This window comes from Dermacentor albipictus, chromosome 1, assembly GCF_038994185.2.
Source record: "Dermacentor albipictus isolate Rhodes 1998 colony chromosome 1, USDA_Dalb.pri_finalv2, whole genome shotgun sequence".
NCBI classification, from domain to species: Eukaryota; Metazoa; Arthropoda; class Arachnida; order Ixodida; family Ixodidae; genus Dermacentor; species Dermacentor albipictus.
The window spans coordinates 370,301,303-370,320,927 of record NC_091821.1 but is presented as its reverse complement, the minus strand read 5'-3'; the positions used below and the strand labels follow the sequence as shown (position 1 = coordinate 370,320,927).

The following is a 19,625-nucleotide window of genomic DNA, read 5'->3' as shown; positions in this document are numbered from 1 at the left end:
GCACTCCCGTCGCAGGCCAAGAGCGTGGCGCTCGCTTGACAACCCGTTTACGGTGCGCGTGTCCTGTTCGTGTCCCCGCTCCGCGTATACTCTCACCCCTTTCAGCTCGCGGAAAGACAGGCGAGGCGCGCACTCAGACTTGAGTGCTGACAGGTGAAAGTTTTTGCTCCTCAGGCTCTAAATCTCGCTGCCTCACGAACTTGGAACTCTCTCCCGCTTTCTCGCAGCTCGCTTCAAGGAGCAAATTTAAAACGCATCACTCCCCAAAGACACGACGGGTCGGAAGAGACGCGCCAAGCAGCGCGGACACTCGGAAGACGACGGCATTCGTGCACGGCCCGCGGCATTTAAAGCAGCGCACGCGCTTGACAGGTGGAAGGAGCCGCGCTGCGACGTCCTCGCCTCTCGCACAGGGAGCGCCAGCGAGGCGTCCCATGGCTTCGTCATCTCTGCGTCTTGACGCAAGCACTGGAGACTGCGAAAGCAAGCGACGGGCTCCGAGGAAGCATCACCAGCAGCTGCGACGGGGCTGCCTGAACGAAGTCCCCCGCGCACAATGCGCAGGGAGCGAGCTCGCGCGTAGCGACGGCTTTCTACGGGCACGAGAGCCGGATATATATCGCGCCAAGCTCGCCATGCAAGTGTAAGACAGTTGCCCTTGGTGCCATTTCCCACGCAAAGCGAAGAGGAAATACATTGGGAGGAGAAAACAGCTATAGTCCAGCTAGCTGTCCCAAAACATCTGGAAACGTATATAGGGGGACACAGATGTCATTTATCCGTTACAATGAAATATTCTCCTATTGAATGTGTCAATGCGACGAGAAACCGCAAAATTAACGATGTAGCTCGCGATAAAGAGTGTCTATTACGATGCCCATGTTCACAACAGTAACCCCCCGCGGAAGTTGCGCGCCGGAAATGACGCCCCGTGGCTTGACAATTAAGAAGACAGGCAGAGCCTGCCGAAGCGGACACTCGGCATGTCGCAGCTGCAAATAAGCCGTAGTCACTGTGACAAAGAAACAATCGTTGCTATATCAATCTAATTTTCTTTTTATAACAGCTTGATTTCCTGAATGCGCCGCCATGATGGCTGAAGCTATACGAAACCGTACTGTAGGTTTTCAAAGCACACATTTATCTACTGAATAAGGCCGCAATATTTATGTTGTTGTCCTGCATATTCAGTTACCGCGCAATGTCGCTCACGTCCCGTATGGGTTTCTGCAATGTTTATTGTCCCCCCACCACCCACTTTCTTTTTTTTTCTTTCGGCCAGGCCATTGATCTTGTAATATGTATATTTACAACTATGGGGGACTGCTTGATTATCTTTAGCCTCTCTGTCTCATCTCTGCAGCAGCGGGACAGTTTCGGTGTCCACAGAAAAACGAGAAGGTTGCGAAGCCCGTGGCATTTCTATATTTTCCTTCCTTGCTCTTTCTTGCGCTTTTTTTTTTCCCCGTCAAAATTCGGCACACCCGTGCTGTGAATTTGAACAACCCAATGAGCAGCATTCGTCATCCGTCACGCTTGCATAAACCGAAAACTAAACCCACCCAACAAAGAAATATTCCAGTCCGTGATGCACGACTTCGCTACGCTGTATATGCGCCGCATTAATTGATTATGCAGCTCCCTCTGCACGGCGTATGACGTACCCTTTCTTCGGATCTCCGGAAAATGTGCGAAAGAAGCGCAGTGAAAACGCAGCAGCGACATGGCATTTCTTTTCTTCGGCTTCTAGGCCTCTTAAGTTTTAGCCTATTTTTTCGCTAACATGAGACACCAAAAGCTTTTCCGTACAGATTTATTACTTGCCGACGCCCTGTGACTTTTCATGAAGAAGTTTCACGAAATAAATTTATCCGGAGCCAAGCATATAACACATCGGAAAAAAAAATAACGCGAGGTCATTTTCAGTCAGCCAATGCTCTCTATACAACTATGTCACACACGCGCACGCACACACATATGATAGGGCACCAAGGCCGGCTTATGTGGCACAGTAACCGATGTATCCCGGCTTCCACCACAGAAAGCGAGGGAAGAAAAAACCGTGCGCCGCACCGAACAAAGGCAGTCCAGAACAGCGCGAGAGAGACTGTGACCACAGCCCTTCGAAAACACACGCACGCACGGACAGTACACGCACATACGCGCTCGCAGGCTCAGCGAGCAACTGGGCGCGCTATCTCGGCCCCGGCCATTGCCGCTCCAGCGGTCCTGGCCGCAGCGAGTTCTTCAATGATGCATTGCCGACTGGCAGACAAGAAACGCGGGACGAAAAAAATAAAAGAAGGGGGAACTAGGATAAGAGGGCAAAGGAATAAAAAAAATTGAGGAAGGGAGAGGCGAGAGATCGAACCACAGCAAGGGAAGCTAATGAGCAAACGAACGAAGGAAAGGCGCCGAAAGGTAAAGGAAGGAATAGACTGGGAAGGAGAATTGGGGAAAAAAAAAGGATGCGATTCAAGACGAAAATGAGAAAATGTGATGATAGCGCTCGCCGAAGTCGATTTTCGAGTCCCGGTCGACCGTATCCTATAATACAGAATAAAAGAGGGAGGGAGATAGAAAACAGAAAATTAAAAGAAACCAAAGAACGGTTCCTCGTCTTCTTGTGTGGTCCGAAAAGAAAAAAAAAGGAGGAAAGAAAGTGGCTACCTTCCCTTCTGTTCTGTTCTCTTCAAGCCTTATCATTCTCGCCTTCCGTTCTTCTGTTCCACGGAGTTCGCGGGGAGGCCTATATACGGTGCGGGGTTTCGAGATAGCTGCTCCCAGTCTTTTGTGTGCAGTCGCCGCAGGGCACTTTCTAATAGGGTCACTGTGTTTCTACAACGCGTAGCCGTTGATTTTCTTATCGTGTCACTTTTATTACTGAATTCAAAAGACGTTCTGTCCATCCTATGCTGCTCAAAGCAGCCTCCCTTCGAAAAGCAAGCCGATCCATGGAAGCAATTGGCGCTCTGCAAGGACCACACAGGAGCGAGGTATAGCGAACGTAATTTAACGAAATAACTTAGCCTGCTATTATAGTGTAGGCACCGTACGTTTAAACGAGTTCACGCTTCACGGTTCGCTACTCGGGGAGACCGTAAAGTAAACGACCGCCGCGAAAATAGAGCTAGTACCGCGGTTGAGCTATATGGTATCTTCATTAAAGAAATATTTACTCGAACAAATGTCTCGCTAGTATAATCAAGGAACGCACGCACACACAGAGAAGAATGAACCAAATGATAGGGTATTAATATGATTATGAGCAACGCTGTAGTACGTGGGGGGATTCCGGATTAATTTCGACCACCTAGGGTTCTTTAACGTGCACTCGATGCAAGGTACACGGGCGTTTTTTTGCATGTCGCCTCCATCGAAATGCGGCCACCGCGCGGCCGGGATTCGATCCCGCGACCTCGTGTTTACCGGCGCAACGCCATGTGGCCACTACACCACCACGGCGGGTCTTAAGGAAGACATCAGGGGACAACGCGGTCAATAATTTAAAGAGATCGGTATACCAGTAGCAGCGAAACTGGTACACATCAGGTGAAGACAAAGCATGGGGGCTACGGTATAGCTACACAATCTGAAGGAGAGAGTGGTACCAGCTGCACCTATGCAAGAGGCGGGTATAGTGGATCCAACGACGCCAGATTTTGAGCAAACCGGCGTGTATGACTGGCACAGCGCCCGAAGTTCCGCTAACAAGCGAAGCTTCGCCCTTTTTTATGCACACACGTACATAAAACTCGCTGGAATATTAGCTGTCATTGCCTGCGCAAATGTTACAATACGCGCACATGCTGGCCACTCACAGAGATTCACCCTCCACTTTCCACGCGTCATTTCAGTTTTCTTTTCTCAGTTTGTCCTTTTGTCTTACCCTTATCTCCTCGCCCACATCGGGCGTTCTCGGAGGAGCGGCAAGGACAGCTCATACATTCTCATTGTCGGGAGAAGAATGGAAAGAATCTTGCAACGGAAAACGGGCCCACCGCCTCTCCAAGGACTCGGACACGCACGCACGCACGCACGTACGCACGCACAGATGAAAAAATGAAGGAAGAAAGACAGAGGTAAAAAAGAAGAAGAAACGCAATTTCACTTCATCAACGGTGCAAGCTGCTGCAGTCGTGATGCGTTAATTTCCGGAGGTGCATTTCGGCGCCGAATAATTACTGGCTATCTGGCGCCGGCACCTGTTCGATCTGCATCCAACTTGCTTGCGAAAAAAAAAAAAAGCTAATTGAGTGCCCCCGGTCCCCTTGGCCCTTCTCCTGTAGTGAAGAAGGCCGTACACAGCCAAAGCTTGTTTACAAGTGTCGCGAATACAGGAAATAAAAAGAAAGAAAGAAAGAAAGAAAGAAAGAAAGAAAGAAAGAAAGAAAGAAAGAAAGAAAGAAAGAAAGAAAGAAAGAAAGAAAGAAAGAAAGGAAGAAGATAACGTTTTGCACAAAGGTAAGAACGAAGCGAAACATATGTAGCGATGCGTGCTACAGGATATTACTCTGAGCAAACTGGCCGGGAAATTGTGGCAATTCGAAAACGACCAGACTTGAACAACAAAGGCACGGACAGAATGCGACACGCCGGAGAGGCTATGGCGCACAGACACCTGACCCGTCATATTGCGTTTGTGCCTTCCTGGTGTAATTTAAGCAGTCTTCAAATCATCGTCAAGGCGCAGCGACAATCAGCAAGTGTAACAGCACATATTTGCGAATTTACGCCATGTCCGTTCATACAAGGTCGTCAGGGAAGCCTTTCGGTGCATCGGTAACTACAGTAGGCGGAAATATGTCTTGGGGGCGCAAAAATGTGACGCCCTTTATGAGTCGCGGTGTACGCACATTATCAGTCGCGGTGAGTGTATGTGTTGCGAACTATTTTGCTTATATAGGTTGTAATTCAGCAAAGAAAACCGGCTTCTCTGTATTTACCAGCCTCAAATGGTAAATCAGCTCGCTGTCTGATCGCTTGGCGCAGGGAGTAAAACATAAAACATAAGAGTGCATGCCCGTGCAACCTAAGGCAACCACGAAACATACAAGCGGCAGGCGCTATCAGATATTTGTGATGCACCGGCATCGTTCTCACGCATTTCAAGTCTAGTAGGCTTGAAATTACTATATGTCTACGCTAGGCTTCCTGCATGAGGCCGATGGCGCTGCTCACACAGCGATCACTGCGGTTGGTGAGCCAGGGCGATACATATATAAGCAGTGCGCTTGGGCATTGCCTCTTTGGCTTGTATACAGCCATAATATATGAGAGGGATCGCATAAAAAGAATGCGATGGCCATTTTTGAGGACAAAATTTTCGGAATACGTATGAGTGCGTCGTAGAGAACGGAACAAACACAACAACAACAACAAAATAAAAAATCGGTTATCATCCTCTTTCTCGAAGAAGCAAGAGAAAACGGGCGAACGCCCCAATACGACCTCGCATAGTCACGCCGCACGGCGTTTATAAATATATAACCGCCGATGCCGTATGGGTCGACCATGCGGTATATAGAACAAAGATATCTGTAATCCAGCACCTACTACTGCTTAGGACGCTCGCACAGTTCGTAAATAGTCGCTTTGCTGGACAAGCTTAATTCAGACTGTGAGTATGCTGCTATTACTAGCCAAAACTATTTTATTCAGGGGCGGAAACCTCATCCATCGAACCAAGTAGTCACGCAATGTAACCTGCAGCGAACAGGTTGAACGCTTGTCAAAGTATAACAGCACAGCTTCCTATCGTACCAGAACGGTGCCCAAGCTGTTAGGATCGTCGTGTATGTTTCATGGCTCATAAACCGCAGCTTAGAAATAGAGGATAATACCGCAACAAGGTCCCATTAGTGATTCGAACATTCAGAAATACACAATTGATCTCCGAGGCTGATTGTAGGCTCAAATATGCGCGCACACATCGCGCTGCGTGTTCCGTCCACCTCAACGCCAGCAGAAATTCCGGTCATGACGCCTTAAACCACTTCAGCAGTCTCAAAGAACCATTTACCACGTAGAAGACGCACGTCATAATAAACAGACCGCACGACCACGAAAACAAACGCCAGAACCTACCACCGAGCGTATACCTGCCATGCAAAACACCCTTTAACCCAGCCAGTATGACGCTGCTCATAGGCGGCGCCACTGTGTTCACAATGTGGCGGCGCCCAGGAAAACACAGTGCATAACCGAGCGCATGTATTACTTTGGCGTGGAAGCCAAAATAAACGACGCTGCCTTGGTGTATCCTATAATTTGGTCGGCTTGTTTGCTTTTCAGCTCTTTTACGGCTCTGAAAACAAAGAAAAAGAAAGACAAGCCAACTCATTTGCCCTATTTATGTTACCTATGGCCAGCGCAGAACTTCACAAGGCTGCGAAAACACAGTAAAAGGAAAACCGATACAGAACGCAGCTTCCGTGTTTTCGCTCGGACGTTTCTCCAGCACGCATGTTTTCACGCGTCGTCAGCCGCTGCGCACCCGCACGCATGCACCACGTTCCGAGTTTCGAGTGTTCGTGGCTTCACGGGATGCAAAAAACGAAGTCCTGTATGGACGCCGACAGCTTTTCAACAACTTCGAGGGTTCAACGTCCCATACGTGCACTTACGACCACGAGGTACACCGTGTGGAATGTTTTGCACGCGTCTTGCAGGATCTGAGTGAGTCCGCGAGCCTCAGTAAATTCCGGCACCGTGTCCGGTCGCCTATCATGATGTGAAGAAGAAATAGAAATGTTTTCAAGCTGCCTTAATACACGCCACGCCGCTTTCTACGTTTTCAATTAAAGGAAATGCGTATTAGGGCTCAAAAAGATATTTGTAACTTTTTCGTGTAATATACGGCGGAACTGATTCGTAAGTTTCTGATTAGCTGCACAGAAAAAAAATGTTGAAAATCTGCGACATTCTGCTTCGCTGCAATTGCTGAGCGGCTCGCCGTGTGTTTCTTTCCCGCCCTACTACAGCGAGGAAAACCGGAAACTTGGCAGGATCTGTTTGTAAACAGTGAAATAGTCTATACAGTGGAGGGCTCTGGTTAAGTTTGAATACACGAAGTGTGTGTGTGTGTGTGTGTCTTTTTTTTTTGGAAGTGCATGCGACTACATCCTTTTTTTATATATATATATATAACGCTCCCGCCATGCAGAATCCGGCTGCCACAGCCAGCATTCGATCAAAACTCTAATATGGGTTAGTAGTCTGTTCATTGCTCTAACAGACACGTCAACGGCGCGGAACAAAGTCGACAACAAGGGCAACCGGAGACACAAAGGAGGCGCCCGCGCGTGCGTGTTTAGTTTTACTTGTGCCGACCCTTGGTCTTCGTCTCTCTCACCCGCGTCATTGACGAGTGATGCAGAAAAGGCTTCGATGCCGCCACGACCTCGTGCTCGGCTGCGGAACGCCATCAGTCGCCAAGTCACCGTGACGGAAGTTCACAGTCAACTTCCTCTTGGCGTGCGTAATACGGTACGCGAGGTATGCGTAAATCTACCCTTGCCGATACGTGTGGGCTCGAACAGCTCGAGTTATCTGCGACGCCGCTATAGAAACTTCTCGAAACGACTTTTCGGCGCTTGCCAGACTTACTGAACTTGAATCGAAGATGGGATGTCTTCTTTACGACGTGTGCGTTTCTCGCGTTGGCGCTCCCGTTGCCAGGCTTAGTCGAAGCGGGCCGTGACGAACTACCGGTGAAACAACGTCAGGAAGGCGCAGGAGTGATTACTAAACGCGCCTTAATAAGTCTCGGATAAGCAGCAATGAATCAAAATTCAGACAAGCTATTTAAGACGGACTGTCTTTCTTTCTTTGCAAACGGACTTTCCTTGCCTTTCTTTCTTTCCCACAGTAAAGTTTGGACAAATCAGGTATACAGACTACGTGAGCGGTACTACAGTATACCGTAAAGGCACGGTACCGGGCACAAATTGGTGCGATACTTGCGACAGGTAGGTTTAAGCGAAAACATCGCAACAATACTTACCCCCCCGGCAAGTTTCTCCTGCAGCCCTTGCCTTCGATGATGTGTGATACACGTTTGTTTGTCCACACGCGATGCGCCACAAGAGGTGCGCTATCGCGTATACATCGCATTCTACTGCCTCGAATGACTACGCGCTCGGCGACAACGTGCATGCCTTGTTCGGCAGTGGGAACCGTAGGACAGATATTTAATAGGAGAAACAATCGCGTACTACGCGGTGCGCCTGAGAAATGACCTGCACTGTGACGACTCCATCAAGCGTGGTGACGCACTTCAGTACGTGCGTATCATTATCCACGAAGGCAGACGTTATCGTTTGCTTTTCACCGCTGATGAAGTCGATATACACGGTCTTTATGATGGACAAAGCAACATAACACGTGGTCAGCGCGAGCAAGAGGTAAGCGCGCCTAGAGCAAGGCCGAAGCACTACTACTACTACTACTACTACTACTACTACTACTACTACTACTACTAATAATAATAATAATAATAATAATAATAATAATAGAAGAAGAAGAAGAAGAAAATACTCGATATGAAAGTAGACGCGGGCAAGTACACATACCTGCCTATAGCACAGACAAGGCGTGTTTACACAATTAAGCCATATCTGCCTATGCAGGCGTTCATATTGGTCAATCCCGTTCTTCAAGGGGCAAGAAGCATAGACGGAAACTCCGGGTGGCAGCAAAGAAAGTCTTATAAGCGTGATTGTGTGTTCCTCTGTATTGTAGGTGCAGTATTACTGCTCAGAATGAGGTACATCGAAAGCAGACAAGATAGACTAGATTTCAAAAGCGGTGAGGTTGGCCTGAACCATGCAGCGTGTTTCGGCTAACTAGGTGTTGGAGAATAAGCATATGATAAAAAAGAAGGAAAGGGTTAGAAGGATTACGATTTAGTCGCACAGTGAGTTAACGCTCTCAGATTATTCACAATTATATGCATCATCTGACGACAAGTCCAGCGTTCTTACCAGCTCGAAATAACGTTTTCTGAAAACAGCCCGTCGCGGCTAAGCGCCAAGTGGCCACTGAATATATTTCTTAAAAATAATAGGAATGCACGAAATCACATGATAACTCTCTCCAGCACGGTGACTCACCGAATTTCTGACACAAAGCGGAGCAAGCTAGCTGAAATAGCTACTACAAAGCTAGCACGCACATTCAATGAATATATTAGAGTGGCGAAAACCTTTGCGCATCAAATCATCGTTAATTTATATAAAACTTATTTCGTTATGAACCAAGAGACATTCTGACTAGTAAGAAGGCTGTGCAGTTCGTCAATGACTTGGCTCATTCCCACTGGAAAACGCTTCGCGTGCAGAAGGTATGCAATTTCAGCCCGCGCTAGGAGGTTTTTTTTTTCTTTTCCTTTCTTTTAAATATTTGATAGGAGGAACCTTCGTTTGCTTTTCTAACGGATTACTGCATCTGCGGTGAAACAAGCGCCCAAACTTTTAGGTAACACGCGCAAGTTCACGAAATTAGCGCTCTTTCGGTAAGCCAACGCTGCATAAAATAGCAAAGCCAATGATTAAAAATACAGATAAAAGGAACACAGGAAGTTTCTTCTGCGGATAGCCTTGAAACAACACGTGCCTTCTCGCGATAGCGCGTGCTGCGCAAACAAAAGCCGTAATTGCTCGCGGCGTTATACAGTGCCGTGACTGAGCATGACTGACAAGGAAGTGGCTTCGACGAGGCAGCTCAGAAGAAAGGGCGAGGTGAAGGTAGAAGCAAAACTGGCTATGAAAGTTTGGTGGCGGGCGAGGCATTGGGCTCATACTGTCGTCTTCCGTGTTGTCGTGGGCGCGCCATATATAATGGCACGTTCAGTGTAGAAGCAGGTGAATGGCAGGTTGCTGAGCTAATATACAAAGAAAGAAGTAGGCACGACCATGTTTATTTAAACTTCGTTGTCTCGGCCGGCAAGAAAGAAAGAAAGAAAGAAAGAAGGAAAGAAACTGTCACGCGTAAGCAGCAGCAACAGTAGCCGACAAAATAATTCGAGGGATGCTCGACGAACAACAGTTACTTTTCTACGCCGACACAGCACGTTCTTTAAAACTGCTTCACGTAGGTTGTGACTAGTCTTGCGGAATTCAAGATAGGGAGGACAATGTTACGATGCTCCTAAATATGGTGCAATTGCAAGACGCAATTAGTATCATCGCCCCAGCGACAACGAGGCTGCCGATAAGTGCACATATCCCTCGTCTACGCTAACTAGACACAAGGCAAGCACATGCAGAGAAGAAAGAACACGCATTAACAACAACATGGGACGTGTTAGACGACCAGTGCGTTTGTTTATAACATAAGTACACATCATCTTTCGGTTATAGCTATATGGACGAAGAGGGAAGGCTATGAGGGCCTGGACGGTAAGGAATTTCATGATCAACAGCGCTCATCTGCATATACTTATGACGTCTCTCGCGCAAGTTTTCCTAGGTGCCCGGGCCTGCAGAACAAGTGCATACTCATGCAACGGGGAGCACCTGCGACGATTCTTTTAATCACAGCTGTGTCGTCACAACGCATTAAGTCCTTAGGCATGCGCAACTATTGCCCAAAAGCATGTCCTTCTGCGGAACAAGCGGAGCTCTTCAGACTGCAGCATCGCAGTGACAGGGCCGTACCGAGAATGATGTCAGAAAGCAACCAAAGCCACTGTGAGAGATGCGGCAGCACGTAGCGATATCAACAATGACCGCTGCACGTACACTATCTACTCGACTCGCGTATAGATAAAGGCAGGCTTGGCCACCCAAGGTGCACTTGCCTAGCGAACACATCGCAGGAGCATTCCACGCTCTTTATATTTTGTGCCATTAACCTTCAGTGATAGCAGTCTGTCCCTGCTGCAGCCTGCGGCGGGCAAAGCATCCGGGAGCACAGGAACGAATGTTATTATTCATCGTGGTGTCTTCTTTCACTCGCTCGAGCCGGATCATAAAGGTGTTGCACTGATTAAAAAAAAAAAAGAGAGACCTATACAATGTTCCCCATATATTACGTAAGAAACTTTTTTCGTTGTTCGGGAGTGCTTCATTAGTGCTTTCGTAGTACTGAGTCGGTATCGACAAGAGCCGCAACAGACAGCCAGAGCCGTGTCTGCATCTAGAGCGACTCCATGCTGCGCCAAACAACGCGTCGTAGAAATTATGTGAATGTGCCTTAATCTGTTCTGTAACGGATTAAGGCACACACACATCGCTTCTATGCCCCTTGCTACAGAGTAACTGCGCATTATACGCGAGACCGGTTCTGAGGACTATCTGGTACCGCGGAAAGCACCATCCGAGAAGACTCAAACTCTTTCATCACGCCGCGGTTATGAGGGGAGAATTGCACATTCACATTTGCATCCCGCAAGGCCAGAGAACTGACGGGTCACGCGCTCACGATGCCTGCGCAGCAAGATGTATGCGTGCATGCTATTTTTATTCGGAATTTTGAAGCATGTCGCTGGCTCCGGGCGTGGGCGTATAATTTCATCCGTCATCCTGTCCAATATTTATGTAATCCATTTTTGTATTTATGTAATACGTAATGCATCTATATTATGTTATCTTGTCCAATATTTTTGCTCTATTTTTAGAGTTCTCCACAATTCCCGGTAATTGGAAGGTAGGGAAGGTGGTTCCTGTCCATAAGTCAGGTAATGTAGATCTTCCCGATAATAGACAGACCCATATCACTTACAAGCATTCCATGTAAGCTTCTTGAGCACGTTATTTATTCTGATTTAATCAAATTCTATAAGAAATGTATTTCTTCACTAAATGTTTTCCTGTGAAACGAGCTATTATCTTTTACTAATAATATCTTTATAGATAACGACATCAGCTCCGACATTGATTTAATATTCTTGCTTTTCGCTAAAGCTTTCAATGGGGTGGCGTATGACTTACTTCTTAACTTAAGCAAACTGAACTTAGACACCAAGGTATTCAACTGGATTAAAGATTTTCTTTCTGACCGCACCCAATTTGTGACTGCTAACAACAGTTCGTCTACTCTTTAGCCTGTCTCATACGGTGTCCCACAAGGATCTGTGTTGGGACCCTTACTCCTTCTCATTGACATTAACGACCTCCCTGACTGTATCACGTTTTCATCAATAAAACTTTTTGCCGACGATTGCGTCCTCTATACAAAACTAGGCCAACCCTCTAATCAGCATGAACTTCAAGATCTTACGGATTGTCCCTATGGTGCAATAAATGGATGATGCGACTCAACATCAATAAGCGTAAAAGCATGCGAATATCTCGACAGGGCCACACTGTTAGCAGCGCGTATTTTCTTGACGGCATCCTACTAGATCCTGTGACTTCATACAAGTACCTCGGCATCCACATAATTGAGATCTTTATGGGCGCATACATGTTAAATATGTTACTAACAACGCAAACCGCATGAAGGGTTACTTACGACGCAATTTCTCCCGATCACCTTCGTCAGTAAAACTACATCTACATAAAACTGTTGTTAGCCCTAAATTAGATTACGCATGCGCTATCTGGGACCCCCAAAACACTACACTTTCAGCAATTATTGAATCCGTTCGTAATCGCCCAGCTCGTTTCGTTCTATCAAATTACTCTGAGCATGCCAGCGTATCATCAATGAAAGCAACACTTGCCTTACTTGAACTATCTCTGCGCTGCGAATGCTTTCGCCTTTCATTGTTCCATAAAATCTTATTATAATCCGATTTCAAAAGACGTTATTCTTTCCGCTCCCGTCTACGTGCCCTCGCGTTCAGACCATAACTACAAAGTTGGTGTGCCATTTTGTCGGACTACAGCGAATCTTTCACTCCGAAGACTAGCACAGAATGGAACCACCTTCCCGCTTCTATCGCCGCCATCGCAGACATCGACAGCTTCAAGACTGCCATCCATGAAGCCTTTTGCTAACATATTTTTCTTTACTTGTTATAACTGCATTTTTCTTTCCAACTTTTACTGAGCAAACATTTGTTATTTAACACTCATTCCTCTAATGCCTTCTGGCCTTGGAAGTATGATAAATAAATAAATAATGTACACACCACGCGGCGTATTCAAGAAATCGAGGATAACACGTGTACGTATACTTAAGTGCAATCACCGGCCAGCGACTTAGAGATAGCATGTCCTCAATGTCTCTCTCTTAATGACCAGTGCTGCAGGTCGTTCGAACTGAGATGTGGCAAGAGACATGCGCGCCTGACACTAAACGATTAACTCCGGCCGTCGCATCAGGTGGGTATACGAACGAATCGAAAGGTGAATTTCGCTATTATTCACCGCCGCGTAAACACCGTCGCTTGTTATCGCCGCCGATCGCGTTTCGCACTCTTCTATTTTCCTTTAATTTAAACCGAGGAACCTGCCTAAAAGGATTACGCCGCAGCTCGGCCCTTGCCGCGCCTTTCCGAGCAGCCACTTCAAGGCCAGTGAATGCACGCAGCTCGATAACGGTGACAGGAAAGGCCGTTGCTAAGATCTCGACGGGAGGGTGAACCTCGAGCCCTCCCCGATTAGCGCGGCGCGAGGGTGAGTTGGGCGAGACGCGTTGCAGCCGGACGTACACAAACAGAGACAGAAAGAAAAAATGGACTGCCCGATAGGCGGAAAAACAAGTTCGTTCAATCTGCGAGCGGCTGTGTACAATGAAACAAGGTCACGCAAAATGCCAACTTCGCTAGAAAAAAGCACAGAACAACCTTATCACACGACGAGCACCCAGACGGACAAGCACGCCGTAACAACATATGGAGACGAAAGAAAGGGGAGGGGGGGGGGGGGTAAAGGAGGATGTAGTAAAACCGCAGTGAACACCTGGACCCGCGCGCGCGGTGCAAGATTCCAGGAACGTGGCGTGACCGAAAGTGTTATCCGTGTTTCCCCGAAAGAGCGGTGCAGCGCACCTAGACTGCACCTGCCTTGCGTGGACATCGATTTCGCGAGCACCTGACCGCAAGGATCAATGATTATGTGACCTGGGAGTTTAAACCGCGCGCGGGCGCGCCCCGGCAGAAACAGCCTGCGGGCTCTTTTTCGTAAGTCTTACGCCAAAAGAGGAAACTAACTTGCGCTCCGACATACGAGATACGCACGCCATCAGGTAAGGCGCATTTCTTTCCAAATAGAATCGCGAGGCAGACTTGAACTTGACCCGCCATAACTGGTTGTTCAGATTTACACGTTCTTGTGGGTGTAGACCTGTTGGCGACGTTCAACCCTGAAGCCAAGGAGCGAAATGAAAAAAAAAAAAAACCTGAAATACGGCGCTGAAAGGTCTCCAGCGATCAACATTGTGGTACGAGTGTATACCACCGACAGATGTCATTGACATTGTGGCCGTTGGACGCACATCCGCAGTACTCACGAAGAAAGAAAGAAAGAAGGAAAGAAAGAACTTCAAATTAACACCGCATAAATTAAGCGCTGCACTTACCAGGTACCACATTTCCGACCATCGTGGATCGTTGAGGACGGTTTCGCGGAATTCTCGCTTGCTGCGCCGCTTCAGGGTCTGTTGCGAAAGCCACCGAACCTGCAGATAAAAAGGAAATAATTTCGGTTAGCCCGAGGTCCCAAGACGACTTGAGGTAACAGAGGCGCATGCTGCACACATTTAATCTGCAACCTGCCCTTAGAAGTGGCCAAATTACAGCGACATATAGTAGATCCTATACACGCAAACCATGCGATATGTAGCAGCCATATATACTGTTAACCTATATATACTGCTACGTTCTCCGGTTGCCATTAGGCGGCGCACGCGATAACTTTCCGTGATCGGATATCATAAATATGACGGAGACCACCCTATCGAGGAGGAACTAGAAAATAATTATCTGATACCTATACAAGGAGCAACTTTCCAGCACAAATAACGAACACTTTGTTGCCATTCATGAGTGAGTTGCGCTCGAGAACCTCCGTAAATTCTCGACAAAGAGACTTAGCCAGCCCCTTCAGGTCTCATCAGTGTCACCTAATTATAAGGCAGCAGTAAATAAAGCATTACGTATAGTCAGACGTCGGGCGACCTCTTGGTAAAACAAGTCCGTCGAGTTGGCGAGAGCCCACTCCAAGACATCTAGTAGACGGAATTATCATGACCACACTTGTCACTGGTACTTTAAAACCATACACTCAACGGCGTCCATACACTGTGGCACTTAACCACACGAAAACGCTGGAAGCGCCAATTTTCACCGGCACTCCGGTGTCCGTTAACCTATTTCTTAATGGAGCAAGGAGTCAGTCCGGCGGTGTTTCACGTTCGGCCTAGCAAGCTTCTGGGTCACGAGAACAAACTACGCACCGCTAGTCGTATACCAGCTAACCCAACCGCAAACTAAGGTGAGCCTACAAATTGCCGCTAATGCGCATTTCATTTCTCGCGCGTCGAGACTGCAGTGTGCGCATGCAGCGCGCGAATCGCATCTGGAGGTCGGGACGAGCAAACGATGTTCGCGCGCCATCCCCCGAGGCCACGTACGCCGCTGTCCGCGAGACACGCTACGGGCGACCCTTTATTACGTGCACTAAGCCTCTGGTGTGTTGCTCGAAGTTATGCGTCCGCAAAGCGTATATATACGACGGCCGCCCCCAAGGCAAGCCAGCTGCGCGCGCATAACAACCACCGCAGGTTGCGCATGCAAGGCACCGCAATGCCGACGGAACGTCGCGCGCACACGCAACCTAAGCAAACGCGAAAAAAACAAGTGCCAGAAAGACAATGAAGTCGAGACGAATGGAAGCGTGCATTCCACCGAGGTCACGATGAGAGGCGAAACAAAGGTCTCTACCGGTGGCCCTGGGAGAGTACATATGCACGGTACTATTACCAAACACGTACGCACACATACCCGCATGTATATACATGTATATATACGCTCGGGCTCACTGCCAGGAAGACAATGGGTGTTGCGTGCTATTAACACGAGCGTGTCGAGCGTCATCGCCTCACCACGCTCCTCACGCCAGCTCTCCCTGCAGCTTGTCCTCGGCAAACCGAGAAACAGGAAGCAAAGCGCGGGATGTCTCGTTGTCTGCTACGTCTCATCCGCAGTGCCGCGTGGTACAAGGCACCAGCGAAAAAAAGTGTTGTCGCAGAAGGAAAGACGAGAGGGTGAAAAAAAAACAAGAAAGAAAAAAAAGTACGAATGAACGGAAACTGGTACAGCGTGTTCGGCTGTCGCCTGGAGATAAAGAAAGAGAGAGAGAGAAAAAAAATAGAAATTCAGTTTTCCTTTATGGTGCGAAAAGAGAAAGAATTGCAGGTATAACGCGCGATGAACCTTCCTTCCTTCCTACGTGCTTCGTGACGTACCTGACATGCACTCGTAGTGGCGTCACGCAGAGCTCGGAGCCTTTCTGCAAAATATTTCATACCCTAACCGTCGAAGTTGTCAGGCCCGACAGTGCTACATAAACGATAGCTTCAACAGCTGCTTCGGCAGAGAGCTTTAAATGTCACGGAAATGCAAACACTCTTTTTTTAGTTTACTTAATCTCGCCCTCCTGTTAATTCAAATAACGCGAAAACCAGCGGCAATAGTGGAAGCACACGCGCAGCGTGCCCGAGTACACGACGCACAGGCACGAGATTACACGAATCCGTGCGCGGCAGCCACACGTAAGCAGCTTGCGCGTAAAAGCGTTATTATTGAACGTAACGGGAAATTCGAGACGGCGGTGCGGCAACACCGGATCGAGGAAAGAATATTTATTCATTAAGTAACACTGTTACAAGGAATAAAGCCCTCCCTTATGTAATGCCTCCGGGCCTTTAAGGTGAAAATAAATGAAATGAAATGAAATTCGTCAATCGCAGCGACTATGGTATCCCATTGGGTCTAATGCGATCTCACTGTTTTCTTTTCATCCCACATTCCATTAAGTTTCTGCCGCGGCCCCGTGTCGGCAACCTCAACGGTAAAGAGAGAAGTAAAGGCAACACTCTGAAAATGCTAAACATATGTCACAGCTTCGCAGCGGAAAGGAATAACAAACGTTTAAGAAGCGCCTATCATCTATTTATGAGCTATTTACCACAGACAACGACCAATTTCGTTACAAAGAACAGATCACAACGATGGGGAATCAAGCGTATACAGTCATAGAAGCTCAGACCCCCCCCCTAAGAGAAAGCGAAGGACTAAATTTTTTTTTTTTTTTTGCAACCCGCCCGTGCACTAGCCTTAACTTGCACTTAAGTGGTTTTTGAACTTGAGCGCAAAAGCTCGATGTTCAGTACCTGTTTCACAGTTCACTAGGTGCTGTACCCTGCAATACCCCTGAATTCCCATCAATAGCTGCAGTACAGTTCACCGCTTTCCATGTCTGCAGTACTTTAGAGCTCAATGAGATTTAACGAATCGGAAATTTTTGTCTTAAGCGACACTTTCAAAGCATGAGGTGCACGAACTCTACGTTGAGTTAATGCGACCAACTTGCCTCGCAGGCCAGCATGTTGTACACGAAAAAAGACTCGCCACGCGCATATTACGTGATGATGATTGTGTAGAAAAGAGGAACAGCCAGCACAAGTCAAGATGCCGACCATCTCGGTCTAAAAAAAAAGGAAGGCAAACTATTTTTCTATATGAAACAGAAAGACATACAGTGAAACAAGGAATTGCTTCCAGCACGTTGTATGTGCGAGAGTACACAGTAACAAAACATCTCTCGGACTCTCTTGGAAGCATTAACACAACTTGGTAACGAAAAATAATAATGCGGTGCCATGAATTTCGCATTAAAATAGTCGAATAAGCATTCAACCGAAAAAAAGAAAGAGCGAACAGAGGCAGCGTCCAATATGTTCTAACAGCTTTCGTGATACCACATGCGCACACCTGCTAATAATAAGCGAACACTTGGCAGCACTGGAATGTCTGGTAAACATCCCCTTGAAACCATAAAACTAAAAGAACAAGGTATTCAGAATACACTACGAATGGAGCAGTAGCCAAACGACGACGTGGAACGCTGCACCGTACGTGTTACGAAGAAACAGCTGCACGAAGGAAAAAAAAAAAAAAACGTGCGGGAATAAAAACTAAAACGAAAGGCGACTTGTTGCTCTGGGTAGAACGAAGGAGGTACCAACACAACTACACAAGGACTGCGAAGCACAGGTCCGAAGAAGACAACAGGGTAGCGACGTGAAGATAAAAAAGGAAGGAGTAACCGATTCAGCAAGAAGTTATCCGGGGAGAGGTCTCGACCGACCGTCCTTACACACAGGTCGAGCGAACCTGTGAACAGGCCCCTTCAGAAACCATTGTTGTGCTGTCAAGAAAAAGCTACAGGGAAACTTTGGTCGGCGATGACGAGACAGACGGCGTTAAAAAAGAAAGAAAGAAAGAAAAAGGAGAAGAAAAGAAGAAAGAGCTGCGCAAAAGGACGCCGATAGGACGACGGCGTTCTCGTCAACACGCAATGAGAGAGAAACAAAAGAAAACGCTCGACGGGGTGTTAGCACTCGGCTGCAGCCCGCGCGTTCATCTACATGCACCCGCACGGTGTGCAATGACGCGGACGAAAAAAATATATAAGTAAAAAAGAGGAAATGTTGGAAGCCTCTGCGTTCCACTCGATCGACGCGCCTTTATACACTTCTCTCAACTTTCGGTTTCCGCGATAACCGTGATTTATTCGAGCCAGCGCGAATCGCTTTCCGCCTCGGCAGCGCGGCTCGCGCGCATGCAGCGGGCGAACGATGACGGCCCCGAGTGACACGCTTCCGCTCGGGGCATCGGTGTCATGCGGGAAAGCGGCGGCAGAGACCGCTTGAAAACAAAACTGCGCTAGTTGGCTAAGGAAAAAAAAAAAAGAAGAAGAAGTGCGTGAGTAAGGCGCAGTTGCGCGCATGACGTCGATGCCTTGTTTACGTTGCAGTTAACAAGTGTTGGCATTTCACCGAGGCTATTTTTCTCGAGACCTGGCCCAGCAGAATAGTTGATGAGGCAGTGTTCACGAAGCGCTGCAGCGGCTAGGTGCGATAGCAAGTTCAAGAACAACACCGTAAACAATTTCAGCTCTGACTTATTGGCTCAACGGTGCCTTTATTCAATCGCGAACTATGACATTACGACGAAATTACTAGTTTAAATTCGAGGCAGGGGAATTTTGGCAGTATATAACTTCAAACACACACGTTAAGCTCGAGTTACGGACAACTAGCAAAGTAATGTCAGTGTATCCGGCAAGCACAAAGGGCGGGAATATTTCGCGAATGGATGGCCACATATTGTCCCACCTGAAAAGGCCCGATTACTCAACCCTTCACTGAAGGGCTTCGCAACCTGGGGCAAACTGCAAATAATTGCAATTCGGCCGCGGTATTACGTAAGCTACGCTTCACCGCGACTTCAGGGTTTAATTACACTCACTCAACTCTAAGCCTAAGTCATCTAAGAGAAGGAAACACAGTTGAAAAAAGAAAGAAAAACCAAGGGAATCAGCGACAGTATACACAAAGTCTAGATTATTTCACACCTGGCACGCGCATAGTAGTAAGTGAAGGCAAATACGTTTTGCGCTGTGGAAAACGGCGATTAGAATTGGGGGAAACGAGAAAAGAAAAGAAAGGAA

The 19,625-nt window shown here is 47.6% G+C and overlaps 1 protein-coding gene across 5 annotated transcripts in view; it reads right to left on the bottom strand.

The window, feature by feature from the left end:
• Window positions 1-19,625, bottom strand: part of LOC135904082 (furin-like protease 1, isoforms 1/1-X/2) — a 207,185-nt gene that overhangs the window by 62,806 nt on the left and 124,754 nt on the right. For all 5 annotated transcript variants that reach the window (XR_010565005.2, XR_010565006.2, XM_065434674.2 and 2 more), the window contains exon 3: window positions 14,470-14,568. Coding sequence is in view for 3 of the 5 variants with exons in the window: in XM_065434674.2 (XP_065290746.1) it covers window positions 14,470-14,568 (99 nt within the window). In the remaining 2 variants the exon portion in view is untranslated. The remainder of the gene's footprint in view (window positions 1-14,469; window positions 14,569-19,625) is intronic.